At 41.1% G+C, this 24938-nt stretch overlaps 1 protein-coding gene across 1 annotated transcript in view; it reads left to right on the top strand.

Annotated features, from left to right (window-relative positions):
* LOC149323357 (low-density lipoprotein receptor-related protein 2-like) overlaps positions 1 to 24938 on the top strand; it is a 74057-nt gene that overhangs the window by 10344 nt on the left and 38775 nt on the right. The window contains exons 6-17 of the mRNA XM_089539975.1: positions 747 to 860; positions 960 to 1079; positions 4174 to 4299; positions 5117 to 5323; positions 8059 to 8227; positions 9901 to 10069; positions 13270 to 13492; positions 14391 to 14516; positions 16842 to 17066; positions 18890 to 19207; positions 21862 to 22071; positions 23885 to 24241. Coding sequence (XP_089396101.1) covers positions 747 to 860; positions 960 to 1079; positions 4174 to 4299; positions 5117 to 5323; positions 8059 to 8227; positions 9901 to 10069; positions 13270 to 13492; positions 14391 to 14516; positions 16842 to 17066; positions 18890 to 19207; positions 21862 to 22071; positions 23885 to 24241 — 2364 coding nt within the window. The remainder of the gene's footprint in view (positions 1 to 746; positions 861 to 959; positions 1080 to 4173; positions 4300 to 5116; positions 5324 to 8058; positions 8228 to 9900; positions 10070 to 13269; positions 13493 to 14390; positions 14517 to 16841; positions 17067 to 18889; positions 19208 to 21861; positions 22072 to 23884; positions 24242 to 24938) is intronic.

Raw genomic sequence — 24938 nt, 5'->3', positions numbered from 1 at the left:
GCTGGAAATGAAGGATAATTCTTTCCTACAGAGGTCTTACACAGACACAACTATTAATTGACCTGTAACTTACTAACAAAGAATGTTGACTGGAGGCCAGCTTAACTGAATGCCTAGGAAAGCTGATAACAATGCTGCCTTCTCAGCAGAAGTTGGTATCTCAGCTCTATTTACCTCAGAAGACCATACTAGACACATATCCAGGGTTGAAACTGTTAAAACACTTGATCAGCATCTTGAATGAATCTCACATGAAGCATCTCTAGTGCCTGAGTATCAAATGGGTTCCTCTGGCTGCAGTTGCACTTGGCCAGCATAATGAACTCTGTCCAGCATAGAAGCAAATGAGTCTCAGACTGAACACACCACTGGTCTTTGGCAGGATTTATTGTCTTGGTCTCAGATTACAGTTGTCTCTCTGTATCTATGGATTTTTTTTAATTCATGGCTTGGAACATCTATTCTAAGGCTTGAAAATATTCATAAAATATATAAATTACAAAAATCAAAAATTGATTTTGCCATTTTATATAAGGGACACCATTTTACTATCCACTATAGTTAATGGGATTTGAACATGCATGGATTGTGGTATCCATGGGTATCCTAGAACCAAACACCAGTGGATACCAAGGGCCCACTGTACTTTTCTTTTATCTGTTGTGTTCTTCTGTTTGGAAATAAATAAAACAAAGCACATTTTAGCAGTGTCAAAAATTCTAACTAAATTGGACTTCTGAACACAGCATCCTGCCCTGGAGGAATGATCAACTGTGATAAGGGGAAATGCATCCTGGAGTCCCTAGTGTGCAATGGAGTGGCAGACTGTGTAGATGGTACAGATGAGCCCAGCACTTGCGGTAAGGAAACTTCTCCTCTCTAAAGCTTGTAATAACTAGTATTCTACGCAATAGAACTGACACCGTTCTAAGCAGTTAACTCTTGCTCTGAACTTCTAGGCAAAAACTGCTCTCTGAACAATGGAGGATGCATGGACAAATGTACGGAGACTTCCTGGGGTGTGAGGTGTTCATGTGATCCAGGCTGGAGTCTGCACGCTAATGGTCAAAACTGTACAGGTAAAATAAAATAGGCATGTTTTATTTAGGACTAAAGAGGAGTCTCATAAAACTGTAGGCTTTAAGTCAAAGTGGACACACCACAGAACGTTTTGGGGTGCCATGACAAAATTAGGAAATGGAATATTTGCCAAGAATAGCATGAAAACTGTATTTCATAGCTTAATGGGCAAGTAGACATTCCCCCTAGGAGCCCTGATGATATCCCCATGGAATTGTAGAGAATTCCTAATTGTTAGCTACTGCTGCAGTAGTCTTACAGCTTTTCACTCTGTATATAGTTCCTGGCTTTAGAAGTAAAGCAGAGTGAAGCCCTAATATTTTAAAGTGTCAGGAAGTGAGTATAGGGTTCTGGGGACTCAAAAGTAATGAGGTATAATAGTATGGGGTATAATAGTGTTGACAGGACATATGCCAGCTTTGTAACGGATGTAGCGGGCAACATTGCTACCTAGGATCAAGGAAAAAGAGCAATAGGTTCAGTTCTGTCAGATGGTTACAGAGGACATTATCACACATGGGGCAAGGTGTTATCAGTACGCTGATGACACCCAAATATGGTTCTCTATGTCTCCAACTGATGCAGTGATAAGGGAAGGCATCTCTCCTCTGAACGCCTGCTTGAAGTCGATAATGGGCTGGATGAGGGAAAACAAACTCAGAGTGAATCCAGAGAAAACGGAAGTACTAGTGATAGGTCCCCAAGGTCTAGGGAAGGATATTTGTCCACCCATCCTTGACGGGGTCACACTTCCCCTGATGGACGAAGTTCGTAGTCTAGGAGTACTCCTGGACTCGTCCCTACAGTTGTCATCTCAAGTAGATGAGATGGCCAGGAGTGCTCGCTATCAACTTCGGTTGATACGCCGACTGTGACCCTGCCTAGACCAAAGGGATCTTGAAACAGTGGTACATGCTCTGCTAACCTATCATCTAGACTTCTGTAATGCGCTCTACATGGGGCTACCCTTGTACCAAGTTCAGAAGCTTCCATTAGTACAAAACATGGCAGCCAGACTGGTCACCGGCTCTTCAAGGTTTGACCATATAATACCTATATTGAAAGATCTTCACTGGCTCCCTATTAGCTTCTGGGCACAATACAAGGTGTTGGTTATTACCTATAAAGCCCTACATGGCATGGGCCCGAGTTACTTAAGGGACGACCTCTCCCTTTGTAATCCGCCCCACACCCTTAGATTATTGGGTAAAAATTTATTGGAAACAAGGAATCCCAAATATGCCTCCGCAAAGAGCCTTTTCTATAAGGGCTCCGAGTTTGTGGAATAGCCTTCCTGAGGACATCCGCCTGGCGACCTCACTACAGGCATTCAAGAAAGCGATTAAAACAGAGCTTTTCCGCCAAGCTTACCACGATATGATATAAAATACTGACTGACATGTTCCCAGAAAGAGATGCTGCTCTATTCCCCGATTGTATTGTTAACTGGTAATTTAACTGATAATTGTTATTGATATGCTGAGATTTTAATGTTAGTAACTTGTTTAAAGATTTCTATATATATGTTGGATTTGATCTAGTCTGTATCCCCACTTCGATCCAATGAGAGAGGCAGGAAAACATAAATAAATTTTTTTATTATTTATTTATTTATTTATTTATTTATTTATTTATTATCCTATTGGTTTCCCGATGCGATTGACACTAGTTTATGTGTCCAAGACAGTTCTTACCACATTCTCCACTGGCTGAGCATACACAGCCTGTATACAACCCAGGCTTATCCTGCATCTTTTCGTCCACAGACTTTCCCAGGGACAAAAAGCCGTAAAATAAGCCAGGGTTGCATATGGGCTGCATATGCCCAGTCACTGGAGAATGTGGTGAGACCCGTCTTTGACATTTAAACACATGTTTAGCCCATTGGGAAAACAACAAGATAAGGCATGTGCGATGATGTCCAGACTCTTGAATCTTATCTTGACTATTCCCCCTTTGGACTGACCTTTCCAACTCTCTTAAATGGGTATGCAGAGGCAAGGTTCCCTCAGGAAATATAAACCTCTTTTCTTGACCTACCAAGGTGTCTATTTTCTGATAAATTAAGGCCTTTAGATGGTATAATCTGAGAAGGTGGTAATAATAATAATAATAATAATAATAATAATAATAATAATAGGATTTATTTATATGCTGCCCAGTCACTGGGAATCTGGGTGGCTTACAACAGAGGGGATAATAGAGGGTTCCCTGCCCTCAGGCTTACAATCTAAAACGTCATGACACAAAAGGAGAACGGACTGGTGAGGGGGGGGGGAGGGGATCAGGTCCAGCAGTTCTTCTCTCCCTCTAGTACAATTGGCCCTCCATATCCATGGATTCTTTTCCCATAGATTCAACCATCCATGGCATGAAAATACAGGAAAACATAGTAAAATTCCAAAAAGCAAAGTTTGGTTTTGCTATTTCATGTAAGGGACACCATTTTGCAACACCATTGTGTTTAATGGGACTTGAGCATCTATAGGTTTTGGTATCCAGGAGGGGTCCTGTAACCGGGCCTTAAGTCTACTGATGCCCCTAGTCTAAAGGAGCATCTCTATGTAGCACAAACCAGGCAATGTACAGTTAGTGTCCACATGGATCTCCTAGGCTTTTTTTTTAGGGGGTGGGGGTGGGGGCAGGTCTTCCAAGGGTACCTGCAGACATCCCAGATTTGGGGTGCATGTGTATGTGAAACACTTTGTATGAGTGCACTTTACAACCATCATCTGTTTAGCACCACCAGGGTTCTTTTTCAATCAGTCTCAAACAAGTGAAAAAGATGTATGCGAAAGACTAAAAAATGCAGCAAAATGATCAGTAGACAGGCATTCTCCCAAGGCTTTGGGAGGAAGTTACTGGACGTTTTGCAGATAAGTTATGGCCCCCATATTTTGTGGGGGGCTGAATGGCCCTGGACTGAATAAGGCAACTTTTTAGGGTCCTGCATGGGGAGGGGCAATGCAGAACAGCCTCTCAAACCCGGCAGTACAACTCCTGCCACTGTATATATTTTTAATTATTGAATTTATATCTCACCTTTCTTCCAAGATGGCATTAAAGGCTCTTGCTCTGCTTATTGATTTACAGACATTGATGAGTGTGCTCTGCCCTTCAGTCCCTGCAGCCAGTTGTGCAAGAACACAGTTGGTTCTTTTACCTGTGATTGTGTCCAAGGATATCAGCTGTCCAGTGAAACGGTTTGTGAGGCTGCAGGTAAGCCATGGATCAAGGCTTTTGGAAGAAAGACAAGACACACTAGCTTTTCATAAATACTCAGGAACAGTTCTGTAGAAGTGAATGTTCTTGTACAAGGAGGCTCAGGTGTAATCTGAAATGTCCCAGAGTATATCCTTCGGAAAGAGTACCTTTCATGATTGAGGGCAGATAGATTTTGGAACTGACAAAACAGTTTTTATCCAAGACTTTAGTCAGTAGCTCTCTTGCATTTTTGTTTAGGCTAGGAAACACCCTTTCAATCTGTTTTGTGACTGTAAATTTGGTAAACACATGACAAATACATGCTCTAAATATTGATGGATTATTCAGCATAGGCCAGGCATTCAAGAGCTGATAGGATTTGGGATTTTTAAAAAATCATAAGGGCCATGGGTTCCCAAGTCCTAAAATATAGGGTTGTGAAAGCTTCAGATTTGAAAAGAGCCATAACGGCTGCTGTGAGCAAAGTGTGGTTGTATTGTCATCTTAAAAATTAGCCATAATTGGGGTAGGGATGCGCAGTATAAGAAGCTTATCACACACATTATTTTCCCTATTATGGGAACAGGAAGGGGATGCTTGGGGCCATGCACAACTGGGGGAAAAAACAGATTTTTTTGCACAGCAAATCATCCTCAAAATGGCCCCATGTCGTCCCCCGGCGCCAAGCCGTCCCCATTCAGTGCTGTAATGTACAGTTAGTGTCCACATGTATCTCCTAGGCTTTTTTTTTGGCCACACCAAAATGATGCTCCTCAGCACTGAAAGGGGGATGGCTTGGCACCAGGGCTAACAAAAAAAAAATGTCTTCCAGGTGGTGCTCCAAAGGTACTGCTAGCTGTCGATCATGAACTTGCTCTCCTGGATATCAAAACTTTCCAGTTAGAGACTTTAGTCTCTACTGAGACAACAGCTGGTTCTGTTGCCTATGACTTGTTAAGGAAAACTTATTATTGGGTTGATGAAGGGAAGAGGCTGCATATCTATACATCTGGAAAAAGTGAAAGAGTCCTCTATCCAGGTAAGCCTTTAGTGTGTTTTTAGGTATACTAAGCTAAGATGTGATTTATCAGCACTCTCCCTTTTTTCCAAGGCTACAGAAGAACTGGTTAGGCTGCACTGAGAGGTGATGTATTATATTATTTTGAGAAAAACCAAGGAGATGAAGCTTAAGTTTCACAACTAGGGACCCCTGTTCTAGTCGTAAAGCTAACCAAGTATCCTTGGGCTAATTATGCACTCAATCCCACCAGTTGGTCTAACCTACTTCTCACGGTGGTTGTGGGACTAAAGTTAAGAGATCCATAGACACTGCCTTGGGTTCCTTAAAGAAAAAGAAGCACATGTCACTGTTTGGTGTCTAAATATATGCTTAGTAAACTTGACTGGCTCTGTTTAAATAAAGCATATGTCACTGTTTGGTGTCTAAATATATGCTTAGTAAACTCGACTGGCTCTGTTTAACACTTAAGAGTTAAACATTACTTAACCTAACACAATCCCTGAAGCCAGAATAGAGAAGATTGTCTACATGTGTTTTCCCAAAGAGTAAAAGAGCTAGAGAGCATTTAGTGGTGTTAAAGATGTCTTTAACCAAAGAGCGAGACTTTGTGGGCTGGGCTCTAAACTCCTGTTTGGCTTATTGTGGTAGAGTAGTGGTTTCCAACCTTTTCAATGCCCCACACCTCTAGACAGTGCATCACTAGGGATGGTGTCACCTGGTGCAGTAATTCCTGGTGTAACCCCATCCCCACTGACTTCCTGCCATCCTACACCATACAGAATCCTTGGCCCTGTCCAGACGGGCCTATAGGGCACCCTTGTCATGTGCTAGGAGTTGGCCGAGGGTGCACCACCCATACACGCCTCACCCCTAGCACATGACGAAGGTGTCAAAATGGCGGCGCCCTGTACACGAGCGTCGCCATTTTGACGCGACAGGTGCTTAGCGTCACGCCCCCATAATGATGTCACGAGTGCGCCATTATGGCACCGCAGAAAGAACCCACTTTTGCAGGTTCTTTTTGCTGTGCGAGGGAGCCATGCGTTTTGTCCGCTGCAGCTTCCTCATGCAGCAAAACAAAGCCCTTTTTGGGCGGTCTGTACCCCCCCCCCCTTAGTAATGTTTTTTGTACTAATGTTACTCATTAATCATCATTTCTGTATATTACTGAATGTAATGGTAATAGTTTTGACATAAAAAATTAGAAAAACCAAAATAATATCTTTAAAATATAGGAGAATATACAGTCTAAATGTACATGAAACATTATGTACTTTCATATAGTTAAAGTGAAAATTTGGTAAAATGTGATGTTTTTAAAGACTATTTTTAATGGTTTTTTAAAAATAAATTTTAAAAGCTGGGGCCTCTCCTTTCTCCTCCTCCTAATCCTCACCCAACTCATGCCATCTCTTCAGCATTTTAAAGGAATACTCAAAAAGATTGAGTATTGATGACTCAGGACTTGTCATTCAAGGGCATGAGCCACTCTTGCACTCCTGGTTGGGAACCCCTGTGGTAAAATAATGGACTTGGTGAATAACAGGGAGAATAAACAGTGAATAACAGTGAGGCCATAATTCTGGATTGTTCCTCTTTGGACAAAACCTGTTATTTCTAAACTCCAGCATTAGAGCTAGATGTGAAAGGAATATGTTCCACATTTCATGGGTTAACTAGGAACTTTATCACACCCGTTTTTGTCTCTATTATGGGTATGGAAAGAGGATGCTCATGTGTGTGTGCGACCGGCCAAAAACGGGAGTCCTCTTTCCGTACCCATAATGGAGACAAAAATGGGTGCGATAAAGTTCAAAGACTCAGAGTGATATGGCAAATAAAATACAGTCCAGAAATAGTATGGGGATCTGTGCTTCTCATGCTCCCAAGGAGAGCTGTATTACTTTCTTATATAGGTAGCTGTTCTTGTCAGGGATGATGGGAGTTGTAGCTCTTCACCTCTGGCTCGAACTCACCACCTTGTTGCGCACCGACACTGACCAGTTTTGGCCAGTGGATAAAGCTTTGCTCAAAAGCAGCAGAGTTACAGAGAATAGGCTGAAGACCCTGACAAACTCTCCAAGCCTTCTCACTCTTGCTTCCACAGAAGTCTTCCCACTTCTTCAGGATCCAGCTGGTTCTTGTATCTTCACCCAAGACACCAGACAACTCAGTAGTCTTATATAAAAGATCTACTTTATTCTACTATATACAGCTCCAAACTATCCAACACAACAATACTACTCCAATACTATCCAACTACTACCCACTGCTACTACCCACACAACACACTGGGATTCATAGTCATTAATATAGTCCTTGGATCATACCACCCACTCTTGTCAGTTTCCACCCAGTGGGCGTGTACATCCATTCTCATTGGCTCTCTTGTTTCTATCCAGAATTGATGATTTCATCATCTCAGCCTTGACCACTTAACAATTCTCAGGTGTTTCCAATTATTCACTTTACATTTCTTGTCCTTGGCACTCAGGACTTGTTAATTGTATTACCTTCTACACCTGTGTGGTTGCTACTTGCTTCTGCTGAGTCACTCTGACTCTCACATACATGTTTTATTTCAATCACTGTATGTCCCATGTTGCTTTTTCCTTAACAGTTCTTTGATAGTCCGTTCCATGGAGAGTGGGGTAGCCTGGGCATATTAGTACCTACTGAGTAGTCAGAGATTGTTTCCTTAAACCATGAAAATGTGGCATGAAATATCTGAACTTCTGTAATCCTATTTGTAGATGTAAGAGATGTCAACAGCATATCTGTAGACTGGACCACAGGACAGCTGTATTGGACCAGCAGCAATCCTCATTCCATCTCTGTTGGTTTGAGTGATGGCAGAGGATATGTGAAGATCCTGGAGAAGGATTTGGCGCCTGAACAGCTAAATGTATTTCCAGAAAAAAGGTAAGATTATCAGAATAGGCATGACAATAGGAATTTCCTTCTGAGGCAAAGTAGCAAGTTGTACACACACCCATCTCCATCCCCACTTGTGGAAAGGTACATACTCCTAAAGACAAGCCAACTTGTTCTAGTACATCAGGCAAAAAAGATAATAATCCTGGAACCACTCCTCTTCCCTTTTGTGGAAGCAAAAATAAAATAATAACCAAGATGAATGCTGATCTGCGATGCTTTTTATGGCATCCAAAGTGTGCTGCCTGGGGACACACCACACTCTGCCATGTTGAATGTGATAACTGGGTTGTGAGAGATTCTGTCTAGAATGGCCTGACTTTGAGTCTCTGAACTGAATATGTGATCTGGTAGCAGAGGGAAGAATCCTAACTTTTGAGGTTGTGGCTATCTGAAAGGCTGTCTTCTTTCAGAAGGCCTACCCATTAAGGTTGTCAAAGCAATGCAATGCTGCAGTTTCTTCTGTTTTGCACTGGACGTAGCTTTTAATAGAGCTGCCAAGTCAACCACATTAGCAGTTCTACAAAGTGGATTTTTTAAAAAAAATAGATTTCAAGGGATACGAAAAAATGGAAGGCTAAACAAGGAGAAGAGGGGTTCTGAAAAAGCTGGTAGAGCTTTTAACTGTAATTAAATGCTTGAAAATGCATTTGGATGTGTGGGTAGCAAAGATGTATTGAATGCTTTTTGTTGATGCAAATGCTATTTACGAGTTCTGTTACCCTTTTCAAATTGGCACACAAAGAGGACAACTGCATTAGACCCCATATTCCTCTAAAATGTTATTTGATGCATGTGGGGAGATGCTAGCATGCTCACCGCCTCGCATGTTGGTTTAAACTAAGTAACTGAACATCTGAACAGTTATAGGAGAAAAAGTAAATATAAATGTGCAATGATAACTCATACTTTTCCATTTGTATAAGCTAATTATTCATAAGGTGCTGGGAGTAAATGGGATTGTTCTCTCCTCTTCCCTCTTGTTGTCTCCACAAAATATTCAGGCATCGTCTGGTGTACATAGAAACCAAGTGTTACAACTTTTATGATAAAACAAAAGTTTATGGAAGGGCAACTTTTCTGTACATACTGTAGATTGGTGGTGCAAAAGGCAATCTGAGCAGATGCTCAGTGGCAGCACTGATCTGCCTAGAGTTTCAAAAACTGTTCAGATCTTTAACCTGAAAACGTAGGGCAGGGACGGATAGCAAAACAAATGACTATAAAGCTTAGCTTCTAATGAGACAAAAAATGTTGGTCACCAAGGTCAGGAGTATTCGAAACACAGCTCCTGCAATTCTTAAAGCAATTTGTTTGTGCTCTGACTTACTGTGGACTTTAACACACATGAGGAATTTCTCTTAATTTCAAATGAAAAGAAAGTGGGGCCAGAACTAGTTCAGCAAATTTACGTGAATGCGAATTGCATTCGAACTGGCTTCTCATTGCCCAAAAATAGCATGCCATTGCCCGAATTTGCATGTGGTAGTCTATCACGCAGTAACATGAAACCCCATGATTGCTCTCAGACTGACTTCCCCTTGCCAAATTTGTGTGTGGCGGTCTATCGCGCAGTAACGTTAAACCCCATGATTGCGTTCAGATTGCCATTGGATTATACTTCCAATTTCCCTTGTTTGATAAACTCCCGTCTCTCCCAGATACATGTATTGGGTGAATCGTGGTGAAAAAGGAAGAACAGTGATCGAAGCTGCAGGGATGGATGGTTCTGACAGGCACATACTTGCAATCCTAATGACAGAAGAGCCTGTGGGATTGACTCTGGATTACATAACCAGTAGACTCTACTGGATCAGTGAATACAAAGAGGTATGGATGCCAAATACACGTTAAATTCAGAACCAGCTATATTCATCCTGTAGCACAGGGTTAAGAAGTTTTGCAGTTGCATCAAATGTAGGAAGTGGTACACTAGCTAATTCAACTTTAGTTCTGCACAGGTAAATACTTCTGGCTACTGCTGGAAATGTGGCTTGCCCTCTCCTGGTTCATCCAAGTACAGTGATCCCTTGGTATCTGCTGGTGTTTGGTTCTAGAACCCTCTGTGGATACCAAAATCCATGGATGATCAAGTCCCATTAACTATAATGGCATAGTGAAATGGTGTCCCTTAAGTAAAATAGCAAAATCAAGCTTTGCTTTTTGGAATCTATACATGTGTGGAATATTTTCAAACTATGGATGGTTGAATTTCTTGATAAAGAATCTGTGGATATGGAAGGCCGACTGTATAATAAAGTGATATGAAGAAACCCAAGCTCACTTCCCTTGAGATGTTTTGAACTGTATCTTCTATGATTCTTCAGTTTGACTATGCTGGCTGATTGAAGTTGCAATTCAAAGCTGGAAAGTACCAGGATAGAGAGGCTGCCATAACTTAAGTTATTCTCCACATGGCTTTTCTTCCTGTGTGCTGGTTTACTGCTCTCTACTTTGAGAATAATCTTCATAACAGTTAAATTTTTCCAGGTAAACATTATCTTTAATTGTAAATGGGGTGTCCTGGTCCATGTACCAAAGTTCAGTTTGTGTAGTGTGGGTGGTCCCTAAAATCATCATTTTTTGAGTAAGCCCTAAGCATCTGCCTAAAGTGGCTACATCTAAACAAAAAACAAAAAAACCCTGCGACTAAGTATTTCCCCTCTCTTAAGTGCAACAAGCAGCTAAGCATTGTCCTCCTAGTGTCTATGGACACTATCACATGGAGGAGGCAAGCATCATGAAAATGTGATTAAAACATGGTAATAGCATAATCGGGGGGAAGATTATCACACCCCGCATGCTTTTCCCATTCGTGTCCCATGTGTAATGGACACTTCTTTGGGTAATAGGAATTTTCATTATTATCCAATGACGCATCCATTACAGTTTATGCACAGGACACGAATGGGAGAAGCGCGGAGGGGTGTGATATCTTTCTCCTAATCATGCTATTAAAATGTTTTAATCACGTTTTCATGATGCTTGTCTCCCATTTGATAGAGCCCTTTGCTCTGAAGTCAACACCAGGCTTTTAAGTACAGTTTATTTACTATTGCATGGCTACCTTGTAAGAGTTGCAGAAATAATAGGTCTTCGTAAGAAGAATTTTGTGCAAGTAATATCTCCAGCCATGGTTCAATAATAAAGATCATCCTTGTTAGTCAGTTCTTAAATTGCAGTGTGATGTTTAAGGGGTATTTGATGTGAGATGGCTATGTTGAGATAGCAAGGTAATGCCATTGCAGAGCTAAGGGCAATGCTGCACTGGAATACGCACGCAAGAGGGCTGGCTGCCTGGATTGTACAGTCTAGTGGCTCCATCCTTGCAGGATACTTTAGCCAAGGAAGCATGTGAAAGAAGGAAAGGGATGGCTGCTTTTTTAAACAGGCTAAAAAAACTGGCATAATACTGATATTTATATTTTACATTATTTTGTAATATAAAATATTGCATTACAAGTGGTGTGTTAGCTGTGCTGTTTTCCAGTTTTATACACTATAATTTTATCTTATAAATAGCTGTGAGGGAGCTTTCTGCAAAAAGAGTTACAATTCTGAAATGTCTTGGGTGCAGTCCATGCTTATTCCTCTACGACAGGTGTTCCTCCTGCACCTCCAGTGGGTGAGAGATGGAATTTCAGGGGGTGCTGCCAAGATACTTGTGTGAATCTGGATTTAGTTGTCTTTTGTCAGTCAAGACAAAATCTAGGAATTACCTGAATCCACAGGCAGACCTGCGGATCACAGCCAGCAAAAACGTTCCGTTTTGACAAAATCCTGAATGAGAAGCAGGAACAAAGAACTCACTGGATTTTATGTTCAGAACTGGAATTGATTTTACTGTTTACAATGTTTCTGAGTAAATTAGGATATAATGCTGAATTTAAATTTGCGTTTTATGCACTGAGTTAAAAGCTTATTTTTTTAAGTTCAATTTCTTCACTCACCGTATTACATGTGGTTCAATTTGTGGTTCAAAAAAAAAAAAAAAAAAAAAAGAGAGAAGAGAAATTAGTCTACTTCATCTTCAAATGGGATATTATTTTTGTAAAGGGCACGACCGTTAAAATTTCCTAGGAGTGTGAGGCATCAAAAAGGTTGTGAACCACTGATCTAGGAGAGTCAACAGCTTAGCCTTGGAAGGAACTGTGCTCTTGCTGGGGAAGAGTTCGATAGGTAACTGCTAAACATAGATATTCATACTAGAGATTTGATGGAGTTATGTCCTTTCCCTCCCCACCATCTCACAGACAATAAGTTCTAAGCTCTGCCTGAGTACCATTATGGCCTACATACAACCCTAGAGGAATACTCCCGTTAAATATAAATGCAGTGTCCAAAGTTAAGTAAGCAGGAAGAATGGTATAACAGAATGAATGCATTAAAAGGTTGAGAGCCAGAAGTATAAATGGCTTGCTAAATTTATCCATCTGCAAGCATCTTAAATGTTTTTAAGGCAAGGACATCCTCTGGATGATATTGGACTACATCTCCCATTAGCATTTATCAGCATTGCCAACAGGAATGATGATGAGAGATGCAATCTGGAAGACACACCCCATCCCTATGTAAAGGCTGTGTACAAAGGAGGCTGTGAAAACAGAGTTTTGAAGTGAGCTTTCAAAGCATGACTGTTATGTGTCTCTGCATGCATCAAAGCATGACTGATTTGGCGAAACAAAGCCCAGTCTTGGTTCACTGTCTCCTTCGGACTGTAAATTTGCTTTACTTTAATACTAGTTGAATTGTCATCAATATGGGGAATGTGTGTGTAGGGAGGTGCATTTTCACATAACAAGCCATAGCATTTGGGTGTGCCTGTGTACAGTGTATCAGAGCATTTGAATTTGTGTGTGGGGCGGGGAGGCTGGGGAAGGGGTAGTTATGTGTTAAGGCATGGCCAAGTGCACTCACAAACATACAACTGAGCCATGGAGAAGCAAGCTGGCAAAAGCTGTAGCTATTACTATTGAAAATAGTTCTCTCTGTGTGAAGTTTGTATGCTGACTTGCCTTGCTCTGCTCCAGTCCATAGAGACTATAAAAACAGATGGCACTGGCAGATACACTTTTCCTGAGATGCTGCTGAAAAACCAGGACCCTCTGGGGTTTGGCGTGTTTGAAAACTGGTTCTTCTGGGCTGACAAAGATCACTTGGTCTATTCGTTCCACACCTCCCCACGAGTCAGTGTGTTGCTGAACCATTCTGTCTCTGCGCTGACAGTGCTGCATGAGTTACAGCAGCCTCAGAGTAAGTAAAGGTCTCTCTGGCTAAGAGTGGGCAAAGCTGACCAAGGAGCAGGAGTTACTTTCCTCTTCTCTGACACCTCAGTATTGCATGTTGTATGCATTTGTAAGCCATGTCATCACAAATGCATGGGCAGAACTACTTTAGCCAACTTCTTGTTGGCCTTTTAACCACATTAGCTCCCCAGCTAATAAAAATAAAAATCAGAAATTATTTGTAGCTTGTAATACCTCCAATTCTTGAAGGCAACCAATATTGCATCTTCAGTTATATTACCAAGGCTTCCCAACGTAAACACTACAGTGTGGCATAGTGATTTAAGTGTTGGAGTGCAACTCTGGAGACCAGGGTTCGATTTCCAGCTTGGCCATGAAACCCACTGGGTGACCTTGGGCAGGTCACACTCTCTCAGCCTCAGGGGAAGCAAAGGCAAACTATTTTTCATGGAAATGACCTGGAGGCACACAATAGCAGCAGCAGCAGCTTTGGAAGGGTGATAATAAAACCTCATGGGTAGAAGCCAGAACACCAAAAGTGCTTCTGGGGCTCAAAGTATGAAGAGAAGTAGCATTGCTGCTCACTTGAAAGCACAAATAGGCTCCTGTAGGAAAAAGCAAGCTCACAGATAAGCTGGGCCCAAGTATTGTGGGGCCTTATAGGTTATACTGACCATTTTGAATTAGGTCTAGTAACGGACTGGTAGCCAGTGAAACTATTGTAACGAATAAGCTATATATTGCTTGGTAAAAGGCCCAAGAAAACAGTCTGGCCACAGCATTTTGGACCAACTGAAGTTTCTGAAACTTTATTCAAAGGCAATCTCATATAGAGTGTGTGAAAGTAATCCAAATGCTATCTATATTGGGACTTCTGAAGTCTAATTTGTGATTTTGGTCATTAGGTAATACAGCTGTGTGTGTTCCTGGATCATGCAGTCACATCTGCCTTCCGTCACCAGTTCATCCCAAAGGGTACAAGTGTGCCTGTCCAGAGGGCTTTTTTCTCCTGCCTTCTGCTGAATGTGCAGGTAAGCAGATAATTAAACAGAGAGTCTGTGAATATCTAGAAGCCAATGCCATAATCACAAAAAGTCAACATGGGTTTCAGAGAAACAAGTCATGCCGGACAAATCTGATCTCTTTCTTTGATAAAATTACCAGCTTGGTAGATAAAGGGAATGCTGTGGATATAGTATATCTTGATTTCAGTAAGGCCTTTGACAAGGTTTCCCATGACATTCTTGCAAATAAGCTTGTAAAATGTGGGCTAGACAAAGTAACTGTTAAATGGATCTGTAATTGGTTGACCGGCCGAACCCAAAGGGTGCTCAACAATGGCTCCTTTTCATCCTGGAGAGAAGTGACCAGTGGGGTCCCACAGGGCTCTGTCCTGGGCCCAGTGCTATTCAACATCTTTATCAATGACCTGGATGACAGAATTGGGAGCATACTTATCAAATTTGCGGATGACACCAAATTAGGAGGAATAGCTAATACTCCAGAGGACAGGATCAGCATTCAAAAGGATCTGAATAGACTAGAAAGCTGGGCCAAAGCTAACAAAATGAAATTCAACACAGAGAAATGTAAGGTACTGCACTTAGGGCAGAAAAATGAAATGCACAGATATAGGATGGGGGACACCTGGCTGAATGAAACTACATGTGAAAGGGATCTGGGAGTCCAAGTAGACCACAAGTTGAACATGAGTCAACAGTGCGATGCGGCAGCTAAAAAGGCCAATGCAATTTTAGGCTGCATCAATAAAAGTATAGTGTCTAGATCAAGAGAAGTAATAGTCCCACTCTATTCTACTTTGGTCAGACCCCACCTGGAATATTGTGTCCAGTTCTGGGCACCACAATTCAAAAAGGACATTGAGAAACTGGAGCGTGTCCAGAGGAGGGCGACTAAAATGGTGAAAGGTCTGGAAACCATGCCCTACGAGGAACGACTCAGGGAGCTGGGGATGTTTAGCCTGGAGAAGAGAAGGTTAAGAGGTGATATGATAGCCCTGTTTAAATATTTGAAAGGATGTCATATAGAGGAGGGAGCAAGCTTGTTTTCTGCTGCTTCAGAGAACAGGACCCGGAACAATGGATGCAAGCTCCAGGAAAAGAGATTCCACCTCAACATTAGGAAGAACTTCCTGATAGTAAGGGCTGTCCGACAGTGGAACACACTCCCTCGGAGTGTAGTGGAGTCTCCTTCCTTGGAGGTCTTTAAGCAGAGGCTAGATTGCCATGCGCTGGGGATGCTTTGATCTGGATTTCCTGCATGGCAGGGGGTTGGACTGGATGGCCCGTGCAGTCTCTTCCAACTCTATGATTCTAAGCTTTCATTTAAACTGGGGAGGCATAGATAAGAGAAATCTTCTCATGAACTGTTTGGTGGGAATATAATCATATTCATCTTAAATGCCAGTTTTTGGATGAGCTTATTTGTAAAGGGATGCACATGTCAGACCTTATGCAACTACTAAACAAATTAGTGGTGTTGTGGAAACATAGTAATGGAAACATGTTGTTGGTTGTGAACTGTCCTCCTGACTCATGGCAACCCCATGGATGTGATATCTCCAAGACCACTTGTACATTGCTTTGCTTAGGTCTTGCAAATTAATGCCTGTGGCCTCCCTGATTGAGTCCATCCATCTGACATGCAGTCTTCCTCTCTTTCTACTGTCCTCCACCTCTCTTAGTATTATTGTCTTTTCTAATGAGTTGTGCCTTGCCTTCTCATGATGTGTCCAAAGTATGTCAGCCTCATTTTGATCATCTTGGCTTCCAGGGAGATTTCAGGCTTGATCTGTTCAAAGACTCATTTGCTGTCTCTTGGCTGTCTACAGTATCCTCAGCACTCTTCTCCAACACTACAGTTCAAATGAGTTGATTTTCCTCTTATCTGCTTTCTTCACTGTTCAGCCCCTTACATGGTGATGGGGAATACAATGGCTTGGAAACTTGGAAACTAGACTGGCGAATTCCAGCCAAGATGACCTGTTATCAAGTTGGTTGACACGTTTTTTAAAAAATGGGACTGTAATTAGATGCCTTTCTGTGGTCTGTTTTCATGAACAATCTCTTCAAGTTGTCTCTGATCATCCAGCACTTTTTGTGCATTGCCTATGAGTTTGCATCTCTGTTCAGAGAAGCACATAACAGTTACAATAAGGTGGCAACTCTAGAGCATGTTTAGATGGCTACTGAAGTCCATACTTGTTTTCTTACCTGGGCGGAGCAGTACATAGGTTGAACAATACTGAGTTAGTCAAACATTGAGCTCTGATAGGTAGCAATTAATATAAGGCTAGAACCAAAACTGCTTTGTTCAATACTTGTTCTCTTCCATAGAACTGAATGTCTTGTATTCAACTGCTAATCAAATCTACTGGCTGCCAGTTGGGCTCGAGGGACTGACACAGCAACCTCAACTGATGCTGGAGTGGCCAGAAAACATTGACTTCCAGGACATGGACTGGAGCAGGGGATTAATCTACTGGACTAATGCCAAGAGAGAACTGATGCGCTTCCATAAAGAGACAAGGACAAAGCTCATAATTCCTACTGACTCACCAGGTGAACTGCTGCGTATTGGTATAAAAAAGAAATATAAGAACTTAAGCCACTTCCTAACATTACTTCTTTCTAATAGTAGAACAACAAATGGGAATTAAGAGAATTGTTTAGCGTTATGGAAAGCTAACAGTTTACCCGATTGACAAAAAGAGTTTCCTAAAACAGTGTGGAAAGCAAGATGCTAAGGAAAAAGAAATCTAACCATAACGCTGCACTTTACCAAAAAAACAAAACAAAAACTAGAGTTGTTATTTCAATATCTGATGCAACTTCATATTTAAAAATTGTATGTAGTATCTTAAAAGGACAAATTTCTTATGGAATTTGTACCTGTATGAGAATTTCCAGCTGGATGACAGGAAAGCAGGTAGAAGCCAGTGGGCCAATGTATAGAAGTACCATAAGCCTGAAAATATAGAATTGAGAAATGGTTTTATTGACAAACAAACATATACATGGACTTAGTACTGATTATCTTAAACCACTGTCTAAAATGCAGGGGACTGGAAGCAGTCTGCTTTCTCTATCTTGGATAGGCTTGATTATTGTTCTTTAAGAGGGGCCTTATCTCAGTGCTAAAGCATCTGCTAAAGGTAGTTAAATTTTAAAACATTTCTTCTGGTTGAGTTAGAAAGATATGTGATGGCTGAGATTTGAGAGTTTGTGCTAGAGTAATCCATCTAGGTCAGTCCTGCATAATAAACTGATAACAAGACAGCATCATAATTGCTGCTAGTTAGTAGATTTGCCTTTGAAGCTGATAGTGGGAAAGACAGGATGGTGTTAGAAATCTGACAGATCCGGCCATGAAATTAACTGGAGTATGCTGTCTGCTGCTTTATTTTCTGCTTGCTTTATCATTGTGTATACTGTCAATGACCTGTAGAACTGCATAAGAATGGAAGAGGGAGTTTGCTGGTAAGGTCAACAGGGTTTGTAGTATCTGTGCTATGTAAAATAATTGCTCAGCTAGACAATGAACAGATGGATGAAGGAAGCTGGTAGCACCAGGATCCACTAAGGTCAGCTGTATGAGCAAGTTGAATGGGCTTAGGAGAGATGTGTGGGGGAAAAGCAGGAGCTAAATAACACTGGTTGCAAAAATGTTTGGTTTGTGAACAAATGGAGGAGGGCATGAGTTTATGGGTCATGCACATTGCTAACACCATGTAGGTGTCTGGGGATTATGGTAGTTTTGTCTGTAGAAGTCATACTGTTACCTTCTTTGGTTTCTGAAATAAAGCTTTCTGTTAAAATACAGAAAGACTGATTTACTGACCCAAAGGAAATGGGCAGTTTCTGGCAGGTGGGAATGCTAAAAGCTTCCTTGCCTATTTAGCAGCTCTGTAGTCAGCAGAAGGGTCTTGAAGTAGGAGAGAAAGAGTACATATTGATGGAGGAGTTCGTACAAGGGATGGGGGCATAATCTTGAGTGTAGAGTTACAGTTTCTGCTTCTTCCCCTACAAGTGGTCCATTTGCCTTCAGGCTGCAAGCTTGGGTCAGCAAATGTCAGGTAAAGAGATATATGGCCTACTGGGTGAAACTGAACATGGTTTGGAACAGCTACTTTTTGGACTATAATTTTCAGAAAGTCAGAATTCTGCCAACTAATTTAATTGTGGGTTGTTGGGTGGGGCCTAGAAGTTCAAGTCCAAAACAGTAACTTTTCCAAGCTCTAAAACTGAATTGGAGGTGTGGTGTTGATACTAAAAGCAAAAAAACTGTTTAGTAAGGATAATCCTAGAACTGATCCCTGCGTATCTAGCTGAGGATTAAAAAGGAGGATGATAAGATGAGTATTTACTGCTTTCTTTCCTTCTAGTTTGTGCAGCAACTGTTGATATACCTTCTGGAGACCTCTACTGGCTGACATGTAACAGAACTCAGATCAAAGTTACTAGCTTTGCTGGCATGATTACCAAGATCCTCTATCAAGTGGCAACCAATGGTGTTATAAGGAACCTATTCCTAGACTGGCAAAGAGCGTCCCTCTACTGGCTGGAAAGTGGCAAACCTCTTCAAAGGATGGACCTTCATGGTAGGGATATCAAAGAAGTGTGGAATGAAACTTGGGCAGAAGATACCCTAATAGCCTTGGACTTAAGCTCGTGCAACTTCCTCTGGACTTCCAAAGAAATGGGTAATGTGTCTTTCCTTTGGGGACATACTTGTTTAAACTGTATAGCTTCTCATTCCTGTTGCTGCTGTTGTTGTTTACTGACCCAAACAGAGTGGGCAGTTGCTGACAGGTAGAAATGCTGAAAGATTCTTTGCCTATTTAGCAGCTCTGTGGCCAGCTCTGTTGTCTGCCTTCAAGTTGTTTCTGACATATGGTGACCCTAAGGTGGAGCTATCATGGGGTTTCTTGGCATGTTTCTTCGGGGGGGTGGGGGTGTCATTGCCATCCTCTGAAGTTGAGAGAATGGGACTTGCCCAAGGTCACCCAGTGGGTTTCCATGGCCGAGCCGGGATTCAAACCCTGATCTCCAGAGCCCTAGTCTCAACACTCAAAGCACTACACCACGCTGGCCAGTTTCCATTAGCTGTTAATAAACTTTACTGTGGCAAAACCTGGGCTCTGATAACAGGTTTTCTCTTGCTTGTCATTAGTATACTACTTGTATTAACACTTTACAATTTGGAACAAAACATGGGGCTGCCTTACGAAATGATTTAAGACAAGTCTGTAATGACCTTCAGTCCATTGGAACATTCATTTCGTATCTGGGTTAGAGGTAAAAAATTTCCAAAAGATTTGAAGCCATTGGGAAAAAACCTGCTTTTCTCCAGTTCTGGAGAAAAAATGAAAATTTCAGAAAAAACCGAGAACATGTGATAATAGTACCCTTTGGCGATTGAAAGTCAGGTTTTTACTTCAGCACCTTTAAGTGTATCATTGTACCATAACTTTAGTATTAAACCAAAGTCTATAGTTCAGTTTAACATAAAACTATTTTGTTTGGTTTATTAAAAGGCAATAATTAGATCGTGAATTTGTGTTTTGTTGCAAATGGAACTTCAGAGTCATGAACTGTTAGGAATTCCCATACTGCAGGGAATGTCTGTTTTTGACAGCATATCAGTAGCAGAGAACAAAACAATAAAAAGAAGAAACCCACAATATTAATAAAAAAGAGAAAATTATTTTGTTCCCTCTAGTCTTCAATAGCGCCAAGCAAACCAAAGGCATGCATTCCTGAAAAAGGAAGCCAAGACCACAAATTGCAATGATGTGAGATGCTTTACATAGTCTTATATAAAAGTTGTTCACTTACATAGTTTTAGAAATAATTTTGGGAGAGTGTCTATACAAGCACTTTGTCTTAAAACATTTTATTATTTTAATCCAGCAATTCAATTATTTTCATTTTTTTCTAGAAAAAACTTTTCTTCCTTGAGTTTTCACATCTCTAATCCAGGCATGCAACTAGCTAAAGAAGTTATGCCTGTGATGTGTGCACTGGATTCTCCATGAAACAAAGCTATAAGAATAGAAATAAAGAGTTGACATTCCTGAGATTTAAAGGCAACCGGTCTTTAAGCTGGATCTGTAGAAAATATTATTAAATTAATAACCTTATGAGAGCCAGTGGTTTCACTGTTGCACTAGGGCTATGGAAGACTAGGGTTTAAATATCCTATCAGCCATGAACCTTATGCAAGTCACATTCTCTCAGCCTCAGAGAAAACCCCCTCTGAACAAATGCCAAGAAAACTCTGTAAAAGGTTCACCTTAGGGTTGCCATAAGTCAGAAATGACTCAAAGGCACAAAACAAGTACGTGGGCCCATGGTATCCACTGGGGTTTGGTTCCAGGACCTCCCGTGGATGCCAAAATCTGTGGATGCTAAAGTCCCATTCAATAAAATGGCATAGTAAAATGGTGCCCCTTACATAAAAGGGCACAATCAAGGCTTGCCTATGGAAATTTGGATATTTTTAAAGTATTTCCAAGCTGTGGGTGTTTGAATCCGTGGATAAAAAAATCCATGGATAAAGAGGGCTTACTGTAACCATATAAAGTAGACTGTATTCCAGTTATCCAACTTGATGTTTGCAAGTTATATATAGTAAGAAGATCTTAGAATGGTCCCACTTTAATGTCCATGCGTCTGATAAGAAAAGAGAGCTGCTTTCTTTAGCAGATGCAAACATTATTTGTCTTTATTGGATTAGGGGAGCCATAACTCATGGTGCATATTATAGCTTCAAGGTTTAACTGATTTAAACATGCATCTGAGAAATTAGGCTCAAGTCTCAAAAGCTCATGCTACCAGCTTTTTTTGGTTAGTCTCAAAGGTGCCACAAGATCCCTTTGCAGACAAATTTTCCAGACTAACACAGCTATGTCCTTAATTTAAATGTGGTGAAAGCTAAAACGTAAAGGCAGCTCAAATACTCTAACGGTTGGTATATGGAATCATTCTGCAATCTGATACCAAGGGCTATGTTGGGATTTGTAGTCTGGTACATCAGGAGAACTCTAGATTGGCTTTAATAGAACCTTTCCTTCTGAAAAGATCTTATTTCTAAATGAAGAGTAGGGCCTCTACCCACAGCCCAAATCTAAACCTCATCGAAACCTCCCTTTACTGTGTGGTATTTTCACAGCATAATGCTGAAGATAAGACAACTTGTTAAGGCATCAGTATGTTAACACTAGAGCTGTTGGTCTGCTCAGTTCAACTTTGCTAGGAATTAGAAAATGCTGTCATTGAGTGGTGTGCATATATGTTTATTTATTAAATACTTTTAACCAAGATAGTGAGTACCATCTGCTACACTCCTTCACAGTGCTCAGAGCATTGAATCTCATCACACACAGAACATACAATCTGATGGACAGATGGAGCCAGGGAGTGGCAGCTGCTTATGGGCCTTACCTGGTGACATTCAAGGAAACAGTGCTTAACGTCTGGAACAGAAGATCGATGGAGCCCTCTATTGTTCAAGCAGCTAATGTACATAAAGCAATGGTGTTATTTAACACAACTTTGAGGACTGGTAAGATGAACTTACATTGTGATTTATTTCTAGGCTAGTCACTTGAATGTTAGTAGATGTTAATGGTGTCACTTATATATGTTTTAATAGGAATCTCTTCTGCATACTCACTTGATCTGTATAATCTGCATGCTTATGGATGGCATCCCTATTATCCCTCACTCTTGATTGGAGCTGCTGGGACATCCAGTGCAACTACATATACAGGGCAGGGTTTCATGCCCCTGTTTTTAATATATCCAGCTTACAACTAAGTCCAAACTTTGCTGTAAGAAAATGATTTTCTGTCACCACTCTCTTCTGTGGCTTGCTGCTTTTGGCTTGAGCACACCTGCCTCCATTTCACTTTACAAGTGCTGAGTCTGCAACAGAGTGTGGAATGCTGCATTTAAAAAGTAATTTGTTCTGGTTACTTTTTCCACATTTCAATAAGTAATTTGTTGCTTAATTTAACTTTTTTCTTTTCTTTAAAAAAGCACATAAATACCAAAATGGTCTCCAGTCCCTTACTAAAAACCCAATATTCAGGGAGCAGCATTATTTCTTAGACCAGAAGCCTGCCCCCAACAATAATATGATACAGGTCAAGTTGTGGCTCATTTCTAAGCTCTGCTGTACAGGAGAAGAGGGCACGACTTGTGAAATGAGCCACTCAGAAAGCAAATAGCTGAGCATTTAAATCTTGAAATTCATTATGACATGCAGCAATGCTTACTGGAAATGGTGGTTCCTAAAAAGGACCAGATGAATTCATGGAAGGGAAAATTGGTGGATGTCAGCTATGACAAGTTGAGTGGAGCCTCTCAGGTTAGATGCAGGGAGAGCACTATTGGGGGGAGGGTATTATGTGCCCTACCTGTTGGCTTCTTTCAGCTTAGGACTGGCCACAGATGGACAAGATAGACCCTTGGGTCTAATCTTCTGCTATTCTGGTCCCATAGAAGTGGCCCACCTTCCAAATTACAGTGCAAGAAATAGCTAAGATAGTGGATGCTGTTCACTACATTCAAGTGTTTCATGGACAGACCTGCAGGCCATACCTTCCATGCACATTGCCCCAGGGAGAATCCATAGTATCTCCACTTTAAAACATCAGGGGCAGGTGATAATCTGACAAAATTTTCTTGGAAAGCTGCTTCATTTGGGGTACCAATATTGGACAGGAAAGTCTGACTTAATATCAGGCAGCTTCCTATATAATCAAATTCTGCAGTGCCAGTCTCACTGTACAGCTGGGCATAGGGCTGTCAGGTCTTTGGGGTCTTGAAGCCTACCCTGGTCCAGTTGCAGTAAGAGGGAGGAAGGAGGGAAAGGACGGGGAAAGGACAGCACTTTGTAGGTCTATGTTGGAAAGAAAAGGCAAATGTTCTTGAGACAATAGAGGAAACAGCTTGAATCTGGCACCTACTGGGAGTTTTCTGGAGGAAAATAACTAAAGCCCTGAGTGTTCGGGTATGATTTAAGGCCTTTTACACCAGCTTAAACAGAAAGGTCTGGTAAGATTTGCTAAGGTATATAATATATGCCTACTTGTTTTTCATGTCATGGGCAAAAACTTAGCAAGGAATCAGTGGACCAGAGGCAAATTCATGAGGCATTAGGGCTGAAGACCATCTGCAGTAATAGACTACAGCACCACTATCCAATGATGGGGCATATCAGCAAAATCATTGACCACATCTTTTCTAAAATTTAAAGCAAATCCTCTATTGCTTCTCATAAATATTAAATGCTGAATATGATTGCACGAATACTGATGTGTTGGGGACAGTAATATGGTAACTTACTATTGGAATTTTATTATATTTTGTAGTTGTAGCACAACCTGTTCTTGCAACAAAACCTACCATTCCTGCAACAAAGCCTGTCATTCCTGCAACAAAGCCTACTGTTGTATCATCACCTCCTACTACCACTAGTACTAAAGCAGTGCCACGGACGGTATCTACAAAAGCAGTACGCTCAACTACCATTAAGTCTACTACAACAATGCTAACTAGTACACATACAACCAAGACTACGTTCTTGACAACTGTGTTTTGTGGATGGGCAGAAGCAGCTTGCCGAGATGGAAAAGAGTGTGTGTCTTTTGAATACATCTGTGATGGAGAGAACGACTGTACAGATGGGTCTGATGAGGATGGCTGTCCTGAATACTGTAATAGACCAGGTATTAAACTCTTGCATGCCATATGCCAATAGTGCAAGCAAAATACATTTGGTGGTGTAGGATAATTAGGTTTTGTTCTGATCAGAAAATGGCAAAGGGAGTATATTGCCCAATAAAACCATATAGTACTCCATGGACTGCAGTTGGAGCACCTCCTACCCTATGAGATGAGGGGCTTAACTTAGACAAGCTGTTGGACTAACATCAGGCCACTGCAGGCCAACTTCAGTGGCTGAAATCACCTTTTTCCTAGTGTGATCACTAGGTAGTAGATGCTTTTGTTCATATTGAGATCAGTTTAATAAGAGAAGGACCTAGAGATTCCTAGAGAAAATATATTAATCAAATCCACAGAAGTCAAAGCTGCAAATGTGAAGGGCCAACTGTACCAGTATATATTTGGCTATAAGCTGACCTCATGTATAAGTCGAGTGCAGGTTTTTTTGGATTTTGATATGACCCATGGATAAATTGAAGATGAAATTTAGGGGCATGTAATAAAGGATGTAAAGGATGAAGCAAAGGAAAACAGTGCCAAAGAATTTTCAAAATTCAAGCATATCTGTGCTCACCCTAAAGGCTGGATGGATGAGAGAGTAAAGGGGGTTGGTCCTTCTTTTAAGTGCTCCAAGGGAGGATTAAGCTCTCACCATTCACCAGGGGATGGTTCATTTTTTATTTTTATTTTTTGGGAAAA

The sequence above is a fragment of the Sceloporus occidentalis genome, unplaced genomic scaffold, assembly GCF_023333645.1.
Source record: "Sceloporus occidentalis isolate IW3139 unplaced genomic scaffold, rSceOcc1.0.p SCAF_1, whole genome shotgun sequence".
In the NCBI taxonomy this organism is placed as follows: Eukaryota; Metazoa; Chordata; class Lepidosauria; order Squamata; family Phrynosomatidae; genus Sceloporus; species Sceloporus occidentalis.
Note: the sequence above shows the minus strand (reverse complement) of the source record. Positions and strands in the feature narration are given on the sequence as shown.